Source organism: Pogonomyrmex barbatus, unplaced genomic scaffold, assembly GCF_055798465.1.
Source record: "Pogonomyrmex barbatus isolate J1 unplaced genomic scaffold, ASM5579846v1 scaffold1, whole genome shotgun sequence".
NCBI classification, from domain to species: domain Eukaryota; kingdom Metazoa; phylum Arthropoda; class Insecta; order Hymenoptera; family Formicidae; genus Pogonomyrmex; species Pogonomyrmex barbatus.
The window spans coordinates 12,227,087-12,254,694 of NW_028297098.1; the positions used below are offsets into that span (position 1 = coordinate 12,227,087).

General features: G+C 42.4%; 1 protein-coding gene across 2 annotated transcripts in view; it reads right to left on the reverse strand.

The window, feature by feature from the left end:
• The window catches only part of LOC105425050 (uncharacterized), a 43,601-nt gene continuing 15,993 nt past the window's right edge, over window positions 1-27,608 (reverse strand). For both annotated transcript variants that reach the window (XM_089076761.1, XM_089076753.1), the window contains exon 3: window positions 1-27,596. In XM_089076761.1, the coding sequence (XP_088932887.1) occupies window positions 26,590-27,596 (1,007 nt within the window). In that variant the 3' untranslated portion in view covers window positions 1-26,589. The remainder of the gene's footprint in view (window positions 27,597-27,608) is intronic.

Below are 27,608 nucleotides of genomic sequence, written 5' to 3' on the forward strand. Positions count from 1 at the left end.
TGTATATATATAGATATATATATATTTTTTTTTTATCACATATGTATATATACAAGTAAAGTATAATACTTATAATATTTTGTAAGTCTTAATAGGATTAAAAGGGAACATTTTAATACACGTAAAACATTCATCAGCTTTGCATGAAGACGTCTTGAAATACATCTTATATTCGTGTTTTTTTCGGTAAGCGTGTAGTATGTACTTTTTCTTCGATTTCTTTTTTTCTCTCTTTCTCTTTTGACGGCTTCTGATGACCGAGAAACTTCTAACGGCTAGTAACATTACGAACACAGTCCCAACGATTCGATGCGCGCAAAATGAGTAACGATAAACATCGAAACGAAAAGGACTGTCTTCGCGTTTTCTCCTTTTTTTTTTTTTCTTTTTTCTTTTGATCGTTCAGATGAGAATGCGGTGGAAACGGATGATAATATTTAAAAGTCTTTATTTTTTATACTCGTGCTCTTTCACAAGGGAATTTTCCTCGATTTATTTCTCTCTTTTTTTTTTTTTTCTTTTCTCTACATTTAGTTACATAATATACCTAAGGACGTACCGTGAGTCAGTTTTTATAAAATAGTTAATCACAAGTTTTACAAACAGTCGTTCAATTTTGATTATTAATTCCAGGCTTGACTCGACGCGTCAGCCCCCTTTTCGCATTCTCCCATTTTCACATTTTTCATAGATTCGACATCGAATCCTTCCTTTCCTATCGGAAAGCGATGTCCCAATTTGGCGACATCCCGCTCCGCGTTTGAAGAAAATTCCGTCGCGATTTGGCGAATTGAAGAATATCGAAGTTCCCTTCTTTCGAATACGTATACTTTCACGTACAAATAAGTACGGCTTGTCTTGTTTTTATTATTAGAGGCGATTTAAGAAGAAAAAAAGCTATTTGATTTTATTTAATTCGTTCGTGTGTTTGTCACACAATAACAAATCTCTGATATATAGGCCGTATCAAAAGTCGCGTACGACTTCTTCCCTAAGAAAACTTTTTATCAAAAGCCCTCAACTGATCGAAACTTTTTGTTTGTCCTCATAAGATTTGAGGCGTGCTTCAGAGTGCATCTTGCGACATAGGCGTATCCGGGATTTTTTTCGGGGAGTGGATTTATTAATAGCAATTTTTAATAGCAATTTTTTGCGTTGAATTACTTCTTTGAATATTTTAGAGCTTAGAATCTTCCCATTCCTGGGATTTTGAATGAGAAAAATATTAAATTTTGTAAATTATAACTTTAATTTTTTTTTAATTTCGAGAGGCTTTGAATTCTGCAAACCCCTCCCTTCCCTTGGATATGCCCTTGTCTTGCTGTATATATTTAAGCATAAATCGATAAAACGAGATTTACTAATTAAAAAATAAGGTTTATATAATTTATTTATATCTCGATGACTCGAAGACGACCTTCCTTTTAAGGACTCCCAAAGCTTCCTTTTAATCATAACATTCATAATTTTTAATGCAGATGCTCCACACACAGTTTCGTGAAGCGTCGTATTCAAATTCGGGAAGTTCGTAGTAAGAAATCGTGGAACTTTCGACACGGCCTGTACATAAGAATTATGTTAAAATTAAATTTGATAACGAATATAATAAAAAAAAAAAAAAGAAAAAGAAAAAAATGAAAAAAACTGTACAGCACTCCGCCGATGAGAAATCTCGACGGGACACTGTAAGTCGATCGACCAGGTGATAACAGTGTGTGATGACGTTGCTGATGAAAGGACACATTGTATACGCAAATGTTTGCCACGTAACGATTCGATGCTGGCTAACTTTTGCCCGTCGGCAGAAGGCCGAGAAATCGCCTTCGACGGGGGGTTGGTTACCACGTCCGACGAGGCGCGCGTTCGCGGAAACGATACGGAAATGCGGAAACGCGACTTTTGATTTCGATCACGCTCGACCGAATTCCGCGACGATCCGACCGGAGGAAACGCGGAGGATCATCGCGTAAAGTTGCGCGATTTTCCTGTGCGTCCGTGTTGAACGCCGCGTTACGACCGTTCGCTCCCGATTGTTCGCGTCGCACTCGCGTCCTCCCGGAGAAACGATTCGCGATTCTATCCGAAATCCATTACACGGAACAGTAACATCGAGGGCTGTCGCGGGAATTTTACATCGGCGTCGTTTTTTCTTTCTCTCGCGTACGAACAAAGATGTTGAACAAGAAAATATTTTAACGCACACAGCACTTCGTGGAAACCTTTGCGTAAATGCATACAAATGTGTGTGTGTGTGTGTGTGTGTGTGTGTGTGTGTGTGTGTTCGTATATCTATCATTTTAATAAATACATATGTACAACATGTGTGTGTGTGTGTGTGTGTGTGTCGATCGTAAAGTTAAACGCATCGGCGTTCGCAATTCGCTTTTGGTACTATCTGCTTCTTCTCCCTTCTTTTTTGATTTCTTCTCTTCGAAACAGCATAAATCTCGCGATTCTGAATAGCCGAAGAGTCAACTGACGTCAATGTACAATCGGACGCTGCGACAACGGACGAATGGAACGCTAACTATTTTTTTGTCTTTGGACAGGCCAGCACGTTTTTCACAATTTTGGAGGAGAAGAAATTAACGCTTTCGAGATCTTTCATTTTTTTTTTTCTTTTTTGCGGATTATTAACGGCCGTAAAACACGTCGTCGCACGGTACAATATCGCTAACATATGTATACGTATCGTATAATGCGTATATTACAGTAGACGATCATTCGTGTAGAAATCGTAAAATTGTGAGTCGATTAAAATGAATCTAGCCGACTTTAATATCCTAATTAATAGTCTCAACTATAATTATACGCCCAAATATAGCTCAGATATCGGAAGTGATAGTGGGCTGTTGTAAAAATAAAAATTTAACATTTGTCATCTTGAGGTTGCATGTATGGAAGGACATGTTTTATTGTTTTATTGTACGTTATATACTGCTTTGTTCGGTGTAAAAATATAAAGCATTTCGATTACAGACTTCATACGTACGGGCGTTGCCATTGTTACGGAGTAATCGGCGACTTATTACGCGATAACTTGTCTCTTCACTTTCTTGCAACTTGTTCTTTTCTCGACGTAGGATTGCGTGCGCCGTTAAGAAAAAAAAAAAAAAAACAAAAACAAAAACGATAGATAAAAGATAACTATGAAAACAAGATTATAGGGAAACATAATTGTTCCAAAATCGGCTCAGCATGGAAATTATTCCTGGATAATGAAAAAAATTAAAACGTACGCACGTTTTCCGCTAGAAGACTAATGTCAAAAATCTAATAATTAAAAATGCGAGATAATGAATGGTTTTCCAATTTCTCAGATCCTTGTGTCTGATAATTTAATCGTTTCCCGAACGATGATCATTACATTTCGTAGTAAACGAAAAAAGTAATCTCAGCTGCAATCCTATTTCAAGAAACAGTCCCGAGTTCTCGTTCGTCTAACAATGGCCCAGGCTATGGAGTTAATAATTGCTTTCATGTGGCAATGGTAACAATATGTGTGTATAACAAATATACTTAGAACGGTTTCACTTGTGGTATTACGGCTCTCTGCAATAAATCATATTCATCTGTTCAACTGCTGCTGAATAACAAGGTATGCGGAGTATATCTGAGTACAACGTGACCGACCCCTTCGCATCGCTTTTCTGTCAAACAAGAGACAATTACTCATGTAATTATCAAGGAGACAAGAATGGCTTTTCCCGGACATTCGACATTTCTGTCTCTCGGTCCAGTCGTCGACTTTTAAAGATCTCTCCTCCCGTAAGAAGTAGAAATTCAGGGAAACCGCTTCGTTCTATTAAATCGTCAGAGACAGGTTTAAAAATCTATCAATTTTCCCCCGTTCGTTTTAATCCTTCAAATGGAATTAAGCGACTTAATTCTTTTATTATGGTAAATTCCTCTCCATTCCACATCGGGCACTTTATTATATCGTTATACTTTATTCCACAGAAGGAATTAAACAGATTATTATTTCTCCGATCGCTCTTGTAAGCCACGCTACGTTTATCATCCGACACTATCAGTTTCCCTTAATTCCCTTTTTTTTCTTTGCGGGGTTAATCTTAAATCCGCAGATACTGGGTATCCTCCCACCTTAGACGCTCCCTCGATTACGGGTAAATCGCAAAAGTAATTGTCTGGAAAGCGACGCGGAAGCTTCCGTCGATGCATGGACTTGTTGCAATTAAACACTATACACTTCCTGCTCGTGCTCCCAAAACACGACGTACGAACTTTCGAATGACTACTATTTGCAGTCTAATAGGCGCGCAACGAGAGATACGCAATGTGAATTATCGTTTATTATTACTAATTATTCTCTGACGAGCATTCGTGTGTTTCTCTCTCTCTCTCTCTCTCTCTCTCTCTCTCTCTCTCTCTTCCTCTTCCCGAACTCTTTCTCTCTCTCGCACTCACCCTCATTTACTCTCAAGAATTGTAAAATTAAAGAACCCGTGGTCCTCTATATATATACACACACACACACACACACGCGCGCGTGCGCGCGCGCGCTAGTGATTCCCAATTATTTAATTATTTAGCGTATACCGAGAAACGCGCACGAGAGTGACACACGTAGTATTGCGACACACGTGCGCCAATGCACCGCCGCCGATGTTGATTATGTAATTTCGATTGATAAAGTCACGGGATAACACCACCGGATAAGCGGATCTCGCCGTTTTTGATTCACCCAGCATATGAAAATAGTGGTAATAACGTCGCGTAATTAAATATTCCCGACTATCGCACGTGCGTCCCGATACTTTACCGCCTCTAATTCTCCCCCTCTCTCTCTCTCTCTCTCTCTCTCTCTCTCTCTTTCTCTTTCCTCTCTCTCGTAACGCATATATATTTGTTACGTATATAGTATAAACATTTGTTTTCGCGCACTTGACGCACCATGTACCGTCTCCCAGCGTACGGTCACGAGATACGGTAGAAATGTCATCCAGCATCCGATAAGGATCGCAACGTAAAGCTGGAAAAGAGTTTCTCGCTTGCGCGCTCGCACGAACGGTCGAACGAAACCCCTAATCAGTCGATGTGTAATACAAGCGCGTCCGCTCCCGCGTCTGCGGCAATTGCTTACTAATTATATATATAATACGTATAACATTTTGATTAAGTGACACGTGTCGTGTAACGCGTGCAATCTCACGAGGGAAACCGTCTTATCGAGAAAGGATGTGAAAAACATTGTGGCGTGCCGAAAAAGTCGAGCAATCCGCGTTAAAAGATCCGATTTAAGATTTCAGCTCGGAAACAGCGAGCCGAGGCCTTCCTGCCTCGCGGTGTTTTGTTGTTCGCGGAGAGAAAACCAAAGGGCGCAGCACGTTCAACGAGAGAGTCACCCGAATATTCGATTAGATTAGAGGATTAGACTTAATCTGCGCTCGCCTCGCACGCGCTTGACCTAATCCTTTTCTTCGTGCGTTTATTATTAAACACCGCTACAAAGTGGCGAGAGAGACTCGAAACAAATTCAAAGTCATTTTTTTTTCTTACAATTACGAATATGTCAAATGTTACGACCACTTGCAACCAGAAGCGTAAAGCCTACTAAAGGTTTCTTGACTTCTGAAAGCGTGACGACACGTACATAATTTCTTCGTTTGATGAAAATATGATAAAAGACGTATAATGTATAATTAATTGAGCTAGAGTGAACGAAAGAGTGTCGCGCGCTGTTATCTTGTCGATAAAATTGTTTCCGGCTTGTTCGAAAATCATCTTTTGGGATTGTCACTTCTTTGCATTGTCTTATCGATACGGTCGGAAACGACTTGAAAACGGTCATTAAAATGTAAATATTATTACTGTTATTATTATATTATTAATAATAATAATATTATTATTATTATATTATTATTCATATTCTCTCTCTATAAGTCACACTGAATTACGTATTCTTCGGTAGAGCGTGGAAGATGCCTGCAATGTTCGGAGCACCTGTGCGATAATCTATTATATATTAATATGTATATTTATATATATTTATATATATATATATGTGTGTGTATACCAGTATGTAATAATTGTAGCGATATTTCGAACGTAAAGAAAATTTTACCGTGACTCTTCCCACCTGATTTCCGCTTGGCGTCGTTAAGTTCCTGAATGTACGTATATATAGATAATATTTGATTGCCGTGACACGTCAGCTCGTTTTCACCTATGCGAATTGGACGTGGTGAGATTTCACTTTTTGCCTGTAAATTGTCGCTCGTCCGGAGATTTTTGCGTACCGACTCCGCGAGTCCGCGGGTCGCCACCAACTACGTTCGTAAGATATTTCATGGCACACCGCTACGTATTAATCGCTCAATCACATTTCTTTGTCGTACATATAATCTCTCTGTAATCGTTACAAAATTACAATCTACATCGTATCTAACGTTGCGTATACCAAACGAGCGTTCGTATGTTACGGAGTTGTGAGAATCGGTAGAGAAGCGTTCATAAATCCGTGAAAAAAAAATAAAGAAAAGAGAAACAAAACAAAGTGAGATAAAATATACAAGGAAGAGTGTGAAGAAAGAATCTTTTATTCCGCACCTTCGGTGAAATAAAGTGACGCGACGGATTGAAACGATAATATTGAAGGATATTTTTAAAAAAATAGTTCATCTTACATAAAGAGACTCAACGAGTCGCGGATTACACACTGTGTGAAATTAAAAAAAGAGAGAGAATAAGAAAAAGAAGATGCAAGAGGCAAGAACTTTGATTTTCGCTCAGTGTGACGATTCATTTTTTGTTTTACGTATGATTAACGCTCGATTATCGTATACGTGTAATTGTCGAATTGATCGATTTTCATAGTTCCGAAAGCGCTGGCGTCATCGTAACCGAATCAATGACAGGTCGAAGGATATCACGAAGGAATATGTACATATGTAATATGCAGGTGCTGCGCACCAATCATGATTGATGCACACTCTCGAAATACCGATATCCGTATACCTTCGTCGCGTGACGCGTGGGTGAGTTTAAAAAAAAAAACATTAATTTTTTTTAATAAAAATAACATTCCGACTGCGCATGCGCAGTAACATTTTTACAGTCCGGCTGAGACCAAAGACGTGGCCTATGCGATCAGACTTATGAATCACTCTGTAGTGTGTCGTGTTACTCTCCTACCACATCTCTCTCTCCCTGGCTACTCTTTCTCTCGCCGCTACCTATCTCCCCTCCAGCCTTTCTTAGGGGTCCTGTACCTCCTCTCAAGTTTATTTCCACTCCTCGAGGAGGCAGCCCCTCCTCGGGCTACCGGCACGATACACAAAAAACGGTCAGACTCCGATTCGAAGGTCGGCGAGCGTTTCATTGGCGTAGCAGGTAGCTACTACGATTTAAAAAAAAAAAAAAAAACACACAATAAAAAAAAACGGATACGTTTTTAAACAGGTAAACAGTCGGACAGGCTTCGATGCACAAATGCGCGACGCGCCGACGTGCATTCGCAAAAACAAAGCGCAGCGGTGGTCACCGTCAGTCGCATCGTAGCAATTACTTGTAACGTCTATTGCACTTTTGAAGAGTCGAGAGGACGTCCCTTTCGCCTCGCAAAAAACGTATATCGGTAGATTGTAACTTTGTTTGTTGTAACGCGAAATTAACGAAAGCTACGCGGTAGTGATTCCCGTACAAAGTAACGTTCTTACGAAGTCGAAAGGATTAATCCGTTTTCTCATTTTCTCATTTTTTTTTCAAATTTATGATCTATTATCGTTCGATCCTTCATCCGACAGGTGATCGCGACGATCAAGAGATCGACGATTCGCGATATGAATTCATAGATTCATAATTCGTCAAACTGTCACCGAAGCGTTTTTCCACGCGATGGATGCGCGCCGACGATTATTAAATCCAAGGGATCCACGCGTCGTCAGACGTGTCGTTGATCGTCGGAAAAAAAAAAGTCATACATCCGCGTCGAATTACATCGGATAAACGTCGCCGATAAACGTCGCGATTAAATTCGCAATAATGTTGCGAGTAACGGCGGCGTCACTCCCGGATATATACAATGCGCCAATTGTTTACGCTCTGACAAACAACAGAACGGCCCCGGCGGAGCTCGACAAAGGAACGCGGCGGGCCGCTCGATTAAAATAATAGCGCGCCGCCGGGCGCGATGCGTCGCGGTGTCAATTTTCGCGTCTCGTCCCGCGCCGCGAAACTTCGAGATACGGGTAAAACGCGCGTAAAGCCGGGAGTAATAAAACGATTAACGTTTGCGGCGCGTTTCGCCGGGCGAGCGATTAACCTGTTGCTGTTGGTTTATTCATCCTGTCCGGAATTGGGTGAGACGACGAAACTACCTAGCGACCTAGCGAACTAATTCTACTAGTATGCAAACGCCGCCGCCGGCAAGGGGCCCTTTGCATAGCCGTCCTTCGGCGACTGCATACCGCTGCAGTTGCCTTGCCCCGGCCCGTACGCCCCGGCGACTCGTAATAACAGCCAGACACGGTAGGTAACCACCGCCGCACGCACGCACACACCCGGCGTCCCGCCGAAGACGCGTGGGTTACGTGGGTTAGATCGCCCGGTCGCCCGGTCGCCCGGTCGCCGAGCGCGATCGCGAACTCGTCGGTGGCGACGCGACGCAAACGGTGGCCCGGTCTAAATCCTTTGTTCCGTATCCTTCTCGCTCCGATCCTTGATCCTCTCAAACGTTATTGCTAGCTCGGAAGCTCTCGAGTTTTTATACTTTTTTTAACTTTATTCCGGGAATAGCAATACACATCTTTATTGATAAGATGGAGATATCATATTGGTGATTTCCGATATGATTTCCCAATCTCTTCTCGACTCTTTTTTTTTTTTTTTTTTTTTTTAAATTTAATAAACGGTATTTAAAACAAAATTTTATATCTTTTTATATCAGCTTAATATCGAAGGATTCACCGCGGCTTGACGGCGTCTTCTCCAACTGAACAATTCAAGAGTGATGTCTATGAAAGACGTCGATCCAAAGGGAGCGGATCCAGGCGCGCGAGTCCAGGCAGTCTGATCCCGGCGAATTTCGTCGTGCTTGTTTAGATTTCTCCGTTATGTGTTGCATAATCTCCCGTGACCGAGTCCCGGGATGGAGCAACAAGAAAAGGGGAAAAGAGAGAAAGAAGCTAAGGAAGAACCGCGAGCGGGGCCCGTGGACGGAGGGCGAGGGAGGGACAAGAAAGAAAAACAAAGTTCGCGGAGAGCAGGAAGTGGCTCGCGTAAAAAGAAAAGCCCCGGTAGCTCGTCCGCGAGCGAAGAGAACGGAGTGGAGTAGTAGGCCAAGTGGCAGGAACTTCCCCAGAGCCGCGCGCGTGATTCTCTTCCGCGAGACCAAGAGAAAGAGAGAGAGAGAGGGGGGAGAGAGGGAGAGGGTAAGAGAGGTAAAGGGAGGAGGGAGAGAGGTATCTTTTATTTCGTTCGAGGGAGTAACTGTCAGCTGGGTATTTCGCGGAGGCAAAATAAAGTATAAAGGGTGAGCATACCGGTGCACCGTGAGGTGTATACGGACCGCACGAGACGACGGTGCAGCGAGAACGAGCGAGTGGTGGGACCCCTCGACATCCCCCTCCCCCTCCCGCCGATCAGTAGCGGATTTCGCATACGTTGGACCCCGAAGTGCGGAAAATCGAATCGGCGAAACAAGTCCGCGTTGGAAATGGTTTATTGGACGAAAGTCATTGCGTCCAATAAAAATTTACGACGATTGTCTAAATATTTTTTTTTTTTTTATAATTGAAGAAATTGAAGGAATATAAAATATGCGACATAATAATGCAGGAGGGAAGAATACAGTAGACAAGCTATGCTAAATATCAAATTTGTTAACAGGGAGTAGTTTTTCTTACAACTTAAACGTCCTTCTCGTGAGTGGATCTGATACTTGATAATTTATCCATTTTAGACAAATACAAAGCTGCCGAGCTCCTACAGAAAGTGAAGTTTAAAATGTGCACTATCCCTATCAGGAGATTCGCCACCAATTTTGATCGTCTCGACCGCTTCGTTCTTCCTTTCCTCTCTTTTGCATCGCGCGTCTTTCTCTCTCTCTCTCTTTCCTTCTCCTTTCCTCCCTGCGCGGTCCTTCGCGCCGTCCTCTCCTCTCACGATACCTCCGTCCCTCCTTCCTCTTCCTATCCCACGATACTCGCAGACACTTCTGGCAGACGAAACGCGTTTTGTTCTCAACTTCCTCGATCGCATCTTCCGGACCGCGCGCGAATTCACGAGATCCGCAACGCTCGTTGCGTTTGATTTGCATTCGTACGTATTGACTGTAAGATTTCCGCAAATGTAGCGAAGAGGCGACTAGGGTTGAACACGTGTCGTATTAAGATTTTCCGATTCTGCGAATTTCCGAATCTTTTCCGACTCCAGCGCTCAATGGCTCATACTAATATTCCAGGACCAACACTTTTCTCGGGTCTGTTAATTCTCGGACACTTGGCTTGAGAGATTAAAATCAGAGATGCCGAGATCTCAAACTGAGCCTCTTCATCGTTATCTTTGAAAGAGACAAATGGCACGATCATTTGTGCGACACGATCGACGTTGCGTCGCGCACGATCTGACGATGCATCGTAGATGCAATCGGCGACATCGCGTATCGAAATGTTTTTTTCCAAGATCCTTCACTCACGTTCTTGTCGAAGAGGAATTTCGTTCACGTGGCCACGACGGCCGCGAGGGGAGAAAGGCCCAGAGAAAGAAAGAGAAAGAGAGCCGCGAGAGGGGCTCTCTCTCTCTCTCTCCTCCGTCGTGGCCGCGCCACGCTCATAAGAGCCGTCGCGACGGTCGTCGTGCCAAGTTCATGAACCTTGAACCCCGCCAACTCGTTTCGAGAGAAGCCCGCGTGGCTGGCGATCTGTCGGTGATTAGGTTTTCGGCCAACTAACGCTGTTCTCCAACGTCGTCTCGTTCGTTGGATATGAGATGGATATTCTTGCATACGGGGCCCCGAATGTTACTCATACACTGACGAAATAGGGCCCGGTGTAGGGAAGTCAAGATCTGATCTCATCTTCCGTCATCTTGGAATCATTTAACTTAAACGGAACATTAATTCATGAAATTCAGATTTAAGGGGGAGACATAAAACTGCACTGGACTTTGTAGACATTTGGAATTTTACGATGATAAAAAAGATGGCAGGATAATACTCTCGGTTTGCGCTTTTAAAGTACGTTCGCTTACTTGACCTACGTAACGCCGCTCGCGTCCACCTGTACGTCTTCCAGAACGTCTCGCTTCGCGACGCAGCTACGTCGAGAAGAAACGTGACGCGGTGGCCTCGAAAAATACAAAAACGCCACGAAAACAATGACGTAAGATACCAGAGAAACTTTATCTCAGTTTAACTAGGATGCGCTACACATCCGCCTCTTCATTCGCCTCCGCGTCATTGGCCACCGAATTCTACTCGCTAAAAAAATTGTCGGACATTAAATCACATCGTATTTTTCTTCTCGACATTTTTCTTCATCTTCCTTTCGAGATGGGTGACAAACTGTCCCAGTTGTCAGTGTTATCTCGCGTGCATGACTCCCTTCCCCCTTTCTCTCTCTCTCTCTCTCTCTCTCTCTCTCTCTCTCTCTCTCTCTTTCCTCATAGAAATACAGGCACGATCGTGTCGTACATTTTCATCGTTTACGGTGTTTGGTAGACTCCCGACGAGACCGCGAGATTGAGAAACGCTGGTCGTGGGGAACGAGACGGGCCGGCTCAAGGCCGCGCCGTGGTCCCACTCCCCCGCCAACCACCAAGTCCGAGTCAAGGGCGTTTCTCCCACCGTACGGCACCGAGTTATGAGCAGCCGGGGGACCTGAGAGAGGATCTCGTCTCTCTCCTTCGCGATGCCCCCTGGTACCCCTCTAGCCAGGCGCGCCTCCGCTTCTCATCCATTGCGATTCTGCCCCCTGTCTCACTTTCGCCTCGCGTGGTCCATATAGCGAACGCGTAATTCTCCCTCTCTCTCTCTCTCTCCTTCTCCCTCCTCTGCTCTCGTCGGTCCTCTTCCTTCCCGGTCGCCTCGCTCCCGTCTGTGTTTTCGCGCGATGGCGAGATGACGATCAGGTCTTGGCTTTAACTACGCGAACTTCGTATTGTCATTCTGCGGAATATCTTTTTTTAAGAATGTGCTCGATGCGCGCGCTTTATCGCCGGCCGATTCGAATCGCCGTAATCTCGATGAGGTCAGATGTTTCGGTGTCATCGAGGAGAGCCTCAAAAAGGCTAATCTCTCCATTGCAGATTGAATATTGTAGAAGCGAAATAATCGACATCAGGTACATTCCTTGATACACGACGAAATAAACTCACTGGAATTGAAAACGCGGAATGATAATACTCGCAATCTAATTTTACTATAAAAACGTTGACTTCAAGTTGATCGAAGGTTTTCAGTTCAGTCATCTGTTGAGATTCTTCATTCCGATTACACTTGCATCCGAGAGAATTCCAACGACTATAATAAATAATTATAGATTGACAATTTAAGTATAAAATGTTTGTAAAAAAAAAAAATTATCATCTATCAATTTCTCCCCTCCGTCTTTCTTTCTTTTCAAAATTGCTATTGGCAATGTTTCAATGTTGACTTCTGATGCCGCAAGTCTCCTACGAGCGTTTTATTTCTTTTGAATGAAAATGAAATTTGGAAGATTTTGGATTTTTCCAAATCCAAACCGTCCTCCGGGATGGAGGACAAGTGGAATCTCGGTAACGAAAATATGAAAAATATTATCTATCTCGCCGCGGCGTGTTACACCGAGCGACTTGATCGGAAGTTCTACGGCGCATAATAATTTCCTCTCGTTCCCGTCGGGCCGTGGAACGGACACTCAAAACAGTCGGAGTCATACTTCATGATTGCTGATATCGCCTCTTCGCCGTGCCGCCGGCTGGATTCTTCTCTCTCTCGCCCCCCTCTCTCTCTCTCTCTCTCTCTCTCTCTCTCTCTCTCTCTCTCTCTCTCTCTCTCTTTCTTTCTTTCTCCCCGGTCAACATTCTTCATCTCCGCCCGAGTCCCAACGGGTTTTCGGGCATGCATGATGATCCATCATTCTTCGCACCGTTCCGATACCAGGCTGCTCCTTGTCCTTCGGCTCGCTCGCTTGCGTTTCGCGGCGTGATGCGCGCCGACCGTGCAATGAGCTGCAGCTCGTTCCTCCGCGGTAAACTCACCGTACAATAATTGTTAATCCGTGCTTGCGAACCGTATACCTTATCTTAAAAGCTTCCTGCGCTCGGCTCGCCCGTATATTGTATAAAAATTGATTTTTGCACGTACAAGAATTTTTATCCGTCCCTTAACATTTTTCTCCTTTTCATAAAACAAAACCTTTAAATTTTTATACGCGAAGAATTTTATTATTAATCCGATATTACGTTAATAAAATGTAATCGTTCGAGAGGATACATAATTCAGAGAAAAACAGCTCGATTTTATTCATTTGACTAACTTTTTAATAAAATTAAGTAACGTTTAATAATTATAATGACGGATTTGCGTATATTAAACCGAGTTTACGTACACTCGACGGAAATAATTTAGAAGCCCGATAGTTGATTTGCAAATAAATGTGAGAGCTTCTCTTGGTGCAGTTGACGTTTACGGGTTTCCAACTCAGTACTATTAAAACTGTTGGGTTTGCAACAAAAGTAGACTTAATTGGTTCCCCTTGTACGCGCAACAAAGCGATCCGCGAAAACAGCGTATATCATTCGCGTTGTTGAAAAAAATATAAATTTACCCTAACCCGGCCCGACGGCGGTAAACAAAAAAAAAAATATATATATATATATATATATCGGGCCGCTTCTTTATCTTTTTTTCTTGTAATTTTCGGTGCATTCGTTCTTGCATCTCACACACACACACACACACACACACGCTGCGCGACCACCACCGCGGGCACCACGGGCACCACGCGATGCGGGGCTTCATTCAAGGACACAATATTCAGAAACCGAAAGTGCGATCACGCGAAAATCTAACGTCTCGCCGAACCGGTCTAACCGGATTCGGCGTGTACGCGGCTGGTTAAGATGGTACGCCGATCGCGGTGAGCCGCGTAAACTCGTTCCTCGTCATTTTTGGCAATAACTACATTTAGCTGCCTGATCGAGATGCGAGGGTGAATCAAATTGCTGTCGCCGTGATTGCTGCCGTCATCAGTGCTGTGTCATCGTCGGCCAACGTCTCCGTGTCTGCGTTTTACAAAGAGCCTCGATGCCGAGATTAGCGTCGGGGACGAGCAGCGGCGGGTCGGCGATAAGAGCGACGCGAGATCGATGGCTATCGTCGTCGATGATATCTCGTATCTCGATAACGTCGTTTCGTCTTAACGTCGTGAAAATTCGTTCTCTCGAATGTCGTCTTGGAAATATGTGTTTATTAACGCGGAAACGTGGCATCCCCCGACGTTAATTTTATGCCGCGTCCGCGTAATTATCCCCCGTAATTATTCAGAACGCGCCGTGATTTCTCTGAAAATTATTCGGCGCATAATTTTCGCTGAATTAGCTCGATTTGTTTGTCACGAGAGGCAAAGTCGCGCGTAACCGCGCGGCACTTTTCACTTTGCCTTTCCTTTGACAGAGCGCGACTGACTCTCCCGGCTATCTCAATTTGATCTTTTTACAGTCCTCATATGGGCGGGATTCACTTGTGCCGCGGCTGTGGTCGTGAAGTTGGAAAGTCAAGTGCAGTCGGGCAGCTTCTACGCAGAGAGAGACGACAGAGTTTCTCAAACACAGCGCCGGGCTTTCTCTCTTTCTCTCTCTTCCTCCGCTACTTTTCTCCCTCTCTCCCGCGTGTGTTTATAGGCCGCTCAAAACTTTTGCATCGATCGAACGTATTATAGCTTAACAGTTCTCCAGACTGAAGCACGCTTCAGATGATCGCCTCTCGCCTATCTTCGAGTAACTACTTAAACCACGCTCCGTTTTCGCTGCCGTGCAAGAAGAGTAATGCAAAAAGTAACCGACAAAAGTGACGACGTTATTCCCCGCACTGACGAACGAGCCGAATTTACATATCGCATCTCTTCCTCCTTTACTCGTCTTCGGATATACACGGAAATCTCTCCGGTCTTCCGGGGGATAATGGATACGGCACATTGTCGTATTTGCACGTTTACGGTTTAGCAAGTGAAACTGGATATTCTGAGAACATATTATTCCTTTTCGTCTCGAGTATTAGTGCACTTTAAACGCGCCAACGATAATCGATCCGCGTCGCGTTTGAAGGCGTATATATAAATTCACGCCTCACGTCTCTATCATCTTCAATTGTAAATTGCAAAGTAGCGATACTCTTGAATCTTTCGTTTTGAAAACGATGATGTTTCCTTCATTTCCTTCATTTCTACCGACCGGCAAACGGAGAATCGGCGCTGGCGAAGAACGAGAACCACTGGCAGATCGTTCGCTCGCGCGAACGAGAGCAAGCGGCTTCTGTGCTCGCGCGAACGAGATTTTAACGTACGGTTCTGCGTAGGATTCTGATGGAGTTTAGCGGATAAGAGAGCGCGTGCATACAGGTGCGTATATCATCAAGCTCTGGCGCTCTGTAAAATTCGTTGCAAATAATCCAAATCAAGATTGCCGCGGACAAGCGCGGTTCTGACAAGCAGCCGTGATCTGACGTGCAAAACTGGTTGCACCACGTGAGAGACGGACTGTTTCCGACGGTTGGTTGGTTGGTTGGTTGGTTGGATGGTTGGTTGGTCGGTCGGTCGGTCGGTCGATCGGTCGGTCTCTCAAATTTACGACCACGCTTGAAATTTATTCTCCGCGCGTCGTAGACCCGATAAAGCCGATCCCGAATCGCGCTGTTGAAATTTCGCGACGCTGGACGAAACGAGGCTGGAAGCTTCGGCGGAGGACGAATAAAAATTTTCGATAATTTTCAGTCGCTCGATTCAAGGTTTGGATCACATTACACAATATGTTAATCGTGATATTAATGTAGCGTTTAAGCTTGTCGCTTGTCGTGTGAAACGAATTTCTGAAATATATGCAAATAGATAATTTATAGACAGTTAAGTGTTTGCATTTTGAATAAACTTATTCGTTGCATAATTATATCTCAAGTTACGAACTGACGAGAGAAATATTTTTTAATATTCACCCATTCGACCATTAATCATCGACTCGTGATTTGTGAGTACGGAAAAACGAAAATTGTACAAACTCATTGAAAACGCATCAAACTAATGAAAAAAACTGAACAATTTAAAGTAAACGTGTACGAGAAGCGGCGTAAGAAAAAAACAACATAACTGCCAGCTGAAACAAAGAGATAATTATATAGCGGCGCTGTTTATCGAGACATTTATGTTTTTCATTGCGCTACTTTCTAATTGACAATAAAATGTCAAAGAAAACGAAAGTGCGTTCACGTTATGCAAGTTTGAAATTAAGCCAATGCACTTTTACTTTACATTAAACAACAAAATTTTTTTGCTTTTAACTTCCTCTTTATTTTATTTAAGAAAAATATATAAAAAATTTCTACTGTAATATATATCTCAATACAATATTATATATATATATATATATATATATATATAAATTATATATAAATTATTTATATTATTTATATATAAATATATATATATATATATATATATACAAAATTTTATAGAAATAAAAAATTGTAGTAAATTTTGGAAAAATTTATTGTAGTAAAACGATATTTCGATAAACAGCACATGGGCTAGAATTTAACGGAAAATAATGAAGGTTGCGTTTGGAAGATGTGTGCTCCTCTGATATTATTTGTATATTTTATTTGTATAAAAAAGGTGAAAAAAAAAATGAAAAACAGAACACGCTCGGGGCATGGACGCGGGACCGTTTCGTGACGAACAGCCACACTTGTTGATTAATATAATATATACGCGCGTATGCAATATGTATACATGTACATATATATCTATATATATATATATATATATATATATATATATATATATATATATATATATTACGAAGTTGGTGAATCGTGGACGGGGATGTACACGATGGAAACGGGGCGGGACGCTGGAAGCCATGTCAGAGAGAAATAAGCCGGAGAACGAGGAGCGAGGAGCGAGGAAGAGAAGAACAAAGGATATGCACGATATACACGGTGATATATCTTTGGGAACACTGTCGGTTCGAACGGAATCGGACCCGCGCCGCCGAGACACTCGTCAGTCACAAAATATATGAGACGAATTGATTTCTTTTACTCTTCCCACTGCCTAAATTACTATTAGGAACCTGGTTCCGCCGTAACGTTGCAGCGAAAACTCTGCGCCCAAGATCCAGCCGAATTAACGAGCTTCGAGGCAGAATTCGCGATTTCACATCATCACGTAGATGCAAAGTAACAATATAATAATACAATAATAATAATAATAATAATAATAATAATAATAATAATAATAATAATACACATGCATATTGGAAAACAAAATTGAAATCAAGTCCAAGTTAAATCGGCTGTTACAAAAGATAAATCGAAAAAGCGTCGCAATTAATATCCACTTTCCACTTCGAAGACATTTTGACAAATTGTGAGTATTTCGGTCAACACAGATCCTCCTCTACCTTGAGCGCGAGAACTTAACTACGTAACTTAAAAGTAGGAAGGGTAACGGAACCAAATCAAACGGAAACACTCGGCGCTTTTAACAAAATATATTTACGGGGGGAGTTATAAAATATATATTTCGTGCACGCAAAAGGCATTTAATTTCGCCGCGCACTATTCATAGTTTCCCTAATGGCTGCTGCTTAATGGCTGATATTTCCACGGAGAACATCGTTGTCTCTAAGAGCCTCCGCCGAAAACGTAACATCATTCTCAACAATTTATCGTACCGTCAAACATGAATCAAGAGGTATACCACCGGCAATATAATTAGGGAAGTTGCGCCGCGAATAAATTTGCATGCTAAACGACGAAAAACGAGGTAAGGTCGATCTTGGCGCAGTATTTCGCTGCTCGCGTATATACTTGTAAATAATGGTATATGCATCACCCTGGCGCTTGGCGCACCGCGTGATCTCTGTTTCTTTTACAATTGCGATCGGGAGAGTGTGTCTGGTACTGTGTGTGTATACACACATATATATAAATCTACATAAATAAGACACGAGCTACGTCTGCGTTGAAAACGTCGCCCGAGCGCCCGCCGATTTCTTTTCGATATCTTTTAGAAATTAATTAAACTTTTCTTCAAATTGCACATCGTAAAGATCAAACCGAGCGAACAGAAATCGGAAGGAGTGAAAATTGAAAATTTTTTTTTTGATAAAAAAGAAAAAAAGAAGAATTTAATTTGGCGATTAGAAAGGTCATGAGATTTCATCATCGACGAAATTGAATTTTCATCAGCTCTTTTTTGATCCGTTTCTCTTTTTAGTAGAAAAGTATAATTTCTTCGCATCACGGGATAAGGCAGGTTTTCGATGTTGGTTAACGGACCTACGTGAGCACGCAATGTAACAATTTGCGGCTCGTAACTGGACATATATGGTGCATGTACAATGCTGCACGCGCTAAACGGCGCCATTTAATATTTGCAAATTCGCGTGCTTTCCTCCCAACGTGTTCAACGCATCACGGCACGATCCTAAGTATACTTATGCGCATCTGTATTGCACCTGCGTTGGCGTTCGCATTCGAGGGCTTTTCTTCCATCATTTTTTTTTTTTCTTTTAAAGCTAAATTTTGAAAACGAGATCTCTCATGTACACGGGGGAACGTATGCGAACACCCGTTTATATTTCTTTTTCGCGCGTTGTTTTCTCGTCCGTCATAAATTAACGTTCTCGAAGATTCGTCTTTTTCTTTCTCTCTCTCTCTCTCTCTCTCTCTCTCTCTCTCTCTCTCTCTCTTTCTCCTGCAAAAAGTCGGTCGATTGAAAGAAATTGTCAGAAAGTCGTTCTGTAAAATTCAATTCCCGATTCATTAAGAATTTAAAGTTTAAGTCCAAATTTAAGAATGCTTTAATTTCTTCCTCTCTCCTCTTATCTTTATTGTATCAATGCATCACTTTTTCCTTACGAGTAATACGAAATAATTCTTTCGAAACGGATGCGTCTACGAAAAGCTAAATTTAATAATTTTTTTTTCTTCGTCTATAGTCAAGATTATGATAAAAAAAAAAGCTGCAAATTATTACGGCAAGCTTATTTTTCTCTCTATGCAAATAAGCCTTTAAGCAAAGCAAAATAATCGAATTTTTAATGTGAAATAAAACAAAATGTTCGATAGACCACATCTTAATTCTGAAAAAGAAAAAAATTAAAGAATTAAGTTAATCTTCTTTAGAGGAATTAAAAGCGCGAGGCAGTTTAGAAAAAATTTCGAGATGTATTTTTACATCTTGACTTGAGGGACAGAAACACGCGGCGTTTGTAAAACGAGTTCCTATCGGTTTTCTTCTAATCCACCCGTTTTTTTGCGGAGCCTCTGAAAACAAAATGAGTACGAATGATTACGTATTACGGATGCGCCACCCTGTCGGCGGGGTACGGCCCGTCTGAGAGCGCGTGCCCTGAGTCTTATGAGAGAAAAGAGAAAACAATAATTTACACACATATATATATATATATATATATATATATATATACATATATATATATATATATCATTATATAATATTATATATGTATAAAGCTTAAATCTAATCTATGTTGAGCATTCGGTGAACGACGAGAGTGACGCAGCCTGTGGTTAAGCGCGTTGCCTCTTTTTCTACATGTCTCTGAAAGCACACATCCGACTATAAAAAAGGGAAAAAAAAACAAAAAAAAAGGGGAAGAAAGAACCGAAAAGAAACAAGATCGCTTGTTCTGTCGTTTACGTATACGGAGATACACGGTCGCGCGTTTACCGTGGAATTCGTCGCGAGCTGGACAGCCTGGAATTTGCTCATGCGTCTCACCTCCTGTGTCACGACATGGATGTGCGTAAGAAAAACCACCGGTCAAGTCTGGTTTTTAATGAAAAAATGAGATGGGCAAAAACGAATTATTCGTGGAGTCGCGTAAACATCTTCGACACTACGAAAGTTTGTTGTTAAATCAGCTGTAGAAGAAAACGCGGGATGTCCGATCTGTAAAATCAATAAAGCCGGACTAGTGACGTTTTCGTTACGCATCCACAAAAACGCGAAACGTGAGTGAATGAACAAAGAGAGTAAACTGGTGATAGACGAAGGCCGTTAATGCAAAATAATAAAATCGATCGACGGATATCGCAACGATGATTCTTATCCGTCTTTGCGATTCGAAGAAAGCAGGAGACGAAAGGAAGAGAGAGAGAGGAGAGAGAGAGAGAGAGAGAGAGAGAGAGAGAGAGAAAGAGGGAAAAAAAAGAGCGGCGATCGCGAGTTAATCGCGATATATCCAACTCCGAGAAAGCTGGCTGACGCGCAATTCCGATGTAGGATCGAATGAAATTAAGCGGATGTTGCTTGTCGTTAGCGGTCATTATCACAGTACATCGCCGATTCTACTTAATACGTATGCCTCACTCTCTCTCCTCCTATCTCTCGCTCCTTTCCCCTTTTCCTCCCGTCGATCGAAAATGGCACCGTGCAACCTTCCGACGTCGTCGTCTAACCACCCGAACCAGTTTCGCTCGCATCAGGCACGAGCGGGATGATGATTTTTTTTTTTCGAGGCTAATAACCGTTTAAAGGACCGAAGCGAGCAAATATATCTCGCGTTTCTCTCTTTTCTCTTGTCCTTCTTTCAAAAAGTAGACGGATAGTCCAGAATGATGATATTCAACAATTTACCTCTTAAGCCGCACTCGGCCTCCTCGTACAACAAATCCATCCCAGCTCGCAACAGATCGCCACGAAGTTCCGCGATCACGCGCGCATACGGAACTTAAAAGTACAAAGTAACGTCCCTGTCATTCGGCCAGAAAACAACTCTGGACCTCCCTCTTTGCAAAAAGTACATCTTGCAAATATGTATATAAAATATTTTTCTATATAATATATATATATATATAAAAAAGATTAAAAAAGAAAAAAAAAACACCAATCCGACATCGCTTCCTCTTCCGTTCGCGACACTCGAATATACGTATTGTTATATCACACGGCGGATTTTGTGACTGCGAGATTAGAATATAATAAGCATAAGCACTAATAGTCGACTAATATCGATAGTAGCGTATAAAAAAAAAGAGACTTCTACAATGTCGGATATGAAAACAGAATGAGAGAAGTTCGTACAGTCGATATAACGTAATAAAAACAAAGGTGACCAAAACTCTATGATGGTACTAAAAGAAATGTACCATACGCAATATCTCTCTTGTATAAAACTTAATAATTAATAATAATATAATAATATTATATATATATATATATATATATATATATATAATAGTAATATTAATAAAAAATAATAATAATATAGTAATAATAATAAGATATAATGATACAATTATGTCGAGTACTTCGTAATAATAATAATAATAATAATAATAATAATAATAATAATAATAATAATAATAATATAAAGAAAACAAATATCTGTTTTTATCTACACATTGTCTACAACAGTTATCTTCTTTTTCGTTCACTTCACATTTTTTTCAGCTTACGCGATTCTCAATCGCGATGAAAATCCAATTCGCTTCTCAACTTGCGTTTTGACTCGTTAGAGAGAAAGAAGATCACGCCGGGAAATGTTGCACCGTATCTCTCCCTCTTCCTCTCTTTTCCCCTTCACAGTTTGGTTTGTTATTATATCAATGTTGTTTGTGTGCGTAAATCTTTGTATAATCGGTTACTTTCGTTATCATGGGTTCTTTTAAAGTACAATCGGCCGTGCGCATGAATAAGTCCGAGATGTTGTCACGTGCTTCTTTTTCCCTTTTATTGCGGTTTCTCCACTTTTTCGAGAAAAACTCTCTACCTCGCTCTTTTCAGCATTACCGCACGGTTTGCGCGCAATGTTCTCCCCGCGGCGAGTTTTACCGATCGAATCGTAGAAGACCGTTGTTCGAGATTTCCGATTTGACATAAATTGGACCGAAGGAGAAATGCATACAAGCGCCGGCCAGAAATTACAGAGAGTTAATAATAATCTTAAACAAAACTTTTTGTCCAAAACTATTCAATTTTAATCATTTCATTTTTCAAAACGTTTAATTTCCCGTACGTCTTAAATTAATATTCTCGAGTGTATATATTTTTTTATGTGATTAAATGTACATCGTATAATATCAATATTTTTTTAAATAATATTGCAAGTTATATTCGTACGCTACTTTTAAACAAAGTAGTGCAATATATCTGGCAATAATTTCAGTTTTTATTCGATACACCTATTTTGTGTTTTGACGATAATAAAATCACTAATATATTATTCATGAAAGACGAAAGAAAAACATATTCCGGACATTGACATTTATCCAATTCAAAAATTCTACCTTCGATCGATAACGATCAAAATATGTAAATAAGAACAGAAAATGAATTACTATTGTTATAAATATCCAATTGAGAAAGCATGGTCATCGAGATCCATAATAATAAAAAAACGAAAAAAAAAAATCTCTTGTTTTGATTATATTTTTCCTACGAGAATAAATCAAAGTTCTCAAAGTCTTAAAGAGATATATATATATATATATATATATATATATATATATATATATATATATATTATATATCAGATTGCAGTCTTTTGATGTCTGTGCATAAACGACTGCTGCAATTTTTAACGTTACGGAATATTGAGCACCTGTAAAGATATTTGAAACACGATAAACGCTAAAGTCCCATGCTCTTGAAACAATTATAAAAATTATCAAGATAATTAGAGACCTCTGAGTGAAGTAGTCTATAATTTGTAAGTTCTTCTTTAGATGCGACTTTATAGATGCGCATTTAAAGTAGCTCTCACAAGTGTGTGTTTATTCCACTTGTACTGTCTGCGATTTTCATCTCGCGTTAATTGTTCATCGGGCTTGACGCGACCATATCGTTTATAGTGTTAAAAATACTATTGCAAAGGAAAAATCGTTTTCTCTGCAAAAGAATGTGACAAGGGTCATCACATATTTTTGTCGCAGATGCGTGTACGTACGAAGGCATACGGATCGATGTTTTCGAGTACGACTCGAGTTAGATGAGCGTTAAATGTCTAATAAGCTTGCCTGCGCTTTCCTTCTTTTCGCCGCAAGAACGACAAAGATATTCTAAAAAGGGCACGTGGGTAAGTGTGTATGTGTATTAAAATTATCTCAACGTCAATAATAATACTCATAAATATTACGAACGACCGCCGGAAGAGATCCCCGCCATTCCCGGCATTCGATATTTCCCCATTCGCCATCCTTTTCCTCATAACTTCACCTTTTTACGTAACGAACGAGAGAAAGGAAAGTAAAAAATACTAAGAACAACAAAAACAACAGTGAACAATCACCACGATTATATCGTCGTCGTTTCATCCTCGCGATATATATATATATATATATATATATGTGTGTGTGTGTGTGTGTGTGTGTGTGTGTGTGTGTGTGTAAGTAGATTTTCTTTCGTCATAATAATTTAATGAGTCGTTTTATTAACGCGACGCCTCACGACGCGATTCCCCCCCCCTTTTTCTTTTCTATTTTTTTGTTTAATATTGTATACTGGAGAGTATAATATATAATTGCGGTTCCTCAATATAATATAATAATATATACCTTCCTAAAAATACGGTCAAATCGCTGCTGCGCGAGCAGCAATTCCGAGGCACTACGAACAGGCCACAGAGAATATGGCCGCGCAATTATCATCTTCAGATCTCTGTGTCTCTAAATGACAAAAGACTAACTGTAGAACACCTAATACGTACGTAATCGTAATTATACTAACGCATCTCGTCGTCTAGATTTTAGACTCATTACGTAATGTACAGTAATTAGAGAGATCACACACGTCTTAATATAGAAATTTTAAAAGATTATTCTCTAGTACGTTGAAGCCTTCTTCCCCCTCCCCTCTTCCGTTTTTACTCTTCATTTAAGTATTGCCACAAATTGTTTTTCTTTTTCTTTTCTTTTCATGTTTTCCCCCTTTTTTTTTTTTCCTTTAAAGAGTGATGATAATAATTCTCTGAGATGTGAGCGGACCCCGTGCTGCGAGCGCGGTCCTTCAAAGTCTTTTTTACTTTGAGCTACGCTATCGTCTACACTACTTAAATGCTAACTTCTACGGTGTCTCAGCCTTCTTCCACGTTCCCTCCTCTTGTTTTTCGTACTCGCTTACCTAGTTTTTCTTTTATCAGCACCAATCTGATTTTAAAACCGATTCAAAATATCGTCATATATATATATATATATAGTTAGAATATAATATAACCTGTATAAATATACATTCAAATATTACACTACAGTATACAAGAATCGCACCCCCTCCTCTCTTCCTTTCCGTTCTCCTTCCCCTTCGCGCGCTATCGTCGTCGCTATAGTCGTCGCTTCGTGACTTGATCTATCGAAAGCTATGGCTCAGCACGGCGGGAGAATACGTCGTTCCTCGTAAATTCTACCTATAATCTCTCATATCTTCCTCCCTTTTGCTCGTCATTTTCGCGCCTCAACCCCCTATGTCGTCTTTCTCCTACCATTCTATCAAGTCATACTTTTCATTTTTTCGTCTCATTCACATTCAGTCTCATTCGCACTAACTCACATACCTCATCTCTTTCTCCCTCGCCTATTTTCCTCCTCGTTCGTCTTCGCTCCTCTTCTTTTGTTCGGAGTGAAACGGCTTTACATATTTACAGATATTCTTCTCGTGGTCGTGTAAGCGCCCCCCCCCCCCTCAAGAAGCACACACTCCCCCCTTCCCCCCTCCCCCCTCTCTCTCTCTCTCTCTCGCTCGATATATATACGTATATATATATATATATATATATACATATACATACCGCTCTCATTCTCGCTCTCACTTACTCGAGCACTCATTCACTCTGTCTTTCTATCTTTCTCTCTCGCGAACTTTTAAAACATAGGCAAGTTAAATATTGTATCACAATCGTTTTAGTCTGGTCGAAATCGAACATCTTCAACCCGTTTGGCGATACGTGGCGTATTTTGAACGGTGAGCGGCGGTGCGGCGCCCCGGGCGGCGCGTGCACCATCCCGCGAAGAGAAGATAGACGGATTCGGAAGGATTTCCGAAGGCGGGAACACTCTCTTGTCAATCTCTTCGAATTCGCCTACGTCTCGCGGGACTAGCCCCGAACTCTCTCGTACTATTCGCTTGTCCACGAAAGAAACGCGAGAAGGTACGTCGTAATCGATTAATTATAAAAAAATACGTACGGAGGAATAGACGAGACTCTTCGTTGGTTACTTTACCTTGGTCCGGCTAGCGAGAAGCTCGACGGTGAGCGGCGGCCGCTTTTCCGAACTTTCTCGTACGTCCCCCTCGTACGTCGTTTTTGACCGTCGTCCTTGGTCGTGCGAGATCGACGACTGGAGATGCGGATCGTAGCGGGAATTGGTTTTGCGTGCGGACTTTGCTGGCGGACTTAATTAGACTGTCATCGGTGTGTGCATTAACAATAACGAAGCATTAATCTTGGGACCTCTAAGAGGTTAATCTAATTCGACACGCTGAAAAATAACGGACGATCGCGAAGAAGATAACGAACATCGTGTCGATCACGTGCACCACGAAGTGGACGAAAAATGTGTGTCACAAACTTCCTACGAGTTTCGCGAATCACCGACTGATACCTGAGAGCATGTATAATCGCATCGTTGTTTGCTACTCGGTAGCGACAACGCAACGATAGCGATAATCCTAACTGGGATTGTCGCCTTTTCGCGATGTCATTCGAAACTGTCAGCGTACATGACAGCGTATTCGACGAATGTCACGGGGGAGACCGAGTCGCGTATCTTCCTGCTTCTCGCGAAGAACGCGAAAATCCAAGACACATGTCGAACGAGTATCCAAACAATTCCCAAAATTCTTCGGCGTTGCTTTATCTCTCTCTCTCTCTCTCTCTCTCTCTCTCTCTCTCTCTCTCTCTCTCTCTCTCTCTCTCTCTCTCTCCCCCTATTTACATCACAGCCGGAGCGCTACGATTCAGAAAAGGATAACAGTTTTCTCCTAGAAATAATTTTGTCCGACAGTCAACCAGAAACGTAGTCTCCGACCGGGTAGTGTTTTCTCTCGATGTCTCTCGGATGTTCGCGTTACGCGATTCGCTCGCGCGCGCGCGCGCGCGCACGTTCTCACCGTCGAGCTCGCAAGACTAGCTGCTGGGCGACGTGTTCCGAAGCTCTGCTAAGCAGTAATGGAACAAGAAGAGCGAGTGAGTTGTGAAACGACGAAAACAAAAGAGACTCTAGTAAATGCACAATGATAAATGTCACGGGTAGTGTTGCTGGATCGGCTGCTGACCGCATCGAGACGCGGCGGCTGCGGCGGCGGCGATGGCGTTTGACGTTGCGTCGCCCTCCAACGCGGCGGGACCGAAACAGCGCTGAAACCTCAGCGCGGGGATTCCTGCTTGCTAGTAGGCTGCAGGATGGACGGTTAGTCACTGCGGCGGCAAACCGGTTGGCGGCTTGAATTCTCCAGTCACGGACACGCCGTTCGCCTGGGCGCCGGGAAACTGCGCGGTGGAGACTGGCGGCTGGTGGTTGAACGCGGGCGCGTAGCACTGCGGAAAGTAGAGTTCCGGCTTGACGACCGTCGGCGTGAGGCCGCGCGGCACCGGTACCGGGCCCAGGCCAGCGGGCGTGCCGGGCGGCTTCGTGTCGCCGCTCGAGTTCCGACGCACCTTGGCCGCGTGCGGGTTCATGTGGTTGTCGATGTGCTTCTTCACCTCGGGCTCGGTGGCAAAGCGCCGCCTGCAATTGGGCATCGGGCAGCAGAACGGCCGATCGCCTTGGTGGGTGCGCGTATGCTGGTCCAGAATCGCCTTCTGACGGAAATCTTTGCCACACTGCTGGCACTTGTAAGGTTTCTCACCAGTATGGATACGCAAATGCTGATTGAGAATCGTGCGTTGGCGGAAGTTGCGCCCGCAATATACGCAGCCGTACGGTTTCTCGTTCGTGTGGATGCGCAAATGCTGCGTAAGGTGAGACTGTTGCCGGAATCGCTTGCCGCATTCCGGGCAAGGATACGGCCGCGACTCGATGTGTATGCACCCGTGTTGCAGTAGCGTCGATTTCTGCTTGAACTCTTTCTGACAAATCGGGCAACGCACGTATAACGGCATGCCGGCCGAGCGGCCGTGTTGTATCACGTCAGGCAGACAGCTCTTCGTGCCACCTTGCTGCTTGATGTACTGCAAGGCGCCAAAACTGCCCGAGCCGCCCGCACCAAAAACCGCGTGATTGCCGCCTTTTGGATCCTTGAAGTACGCCGGGTACTGGATAGAATTGGCGTCCGGCGCCGGACTAAACGCGCCCGATTGCGTGTCCGTATCACCGAACGTCGACGCCACTTCCTCCTTACCCTCTTCGGGCGGAAAGGGGACATCCTGTGGCCAGAGAGTCGGCGTCATCCCATTTTTGAAGATGAGATGCGGGCTCACGTCTGTAACAAGAG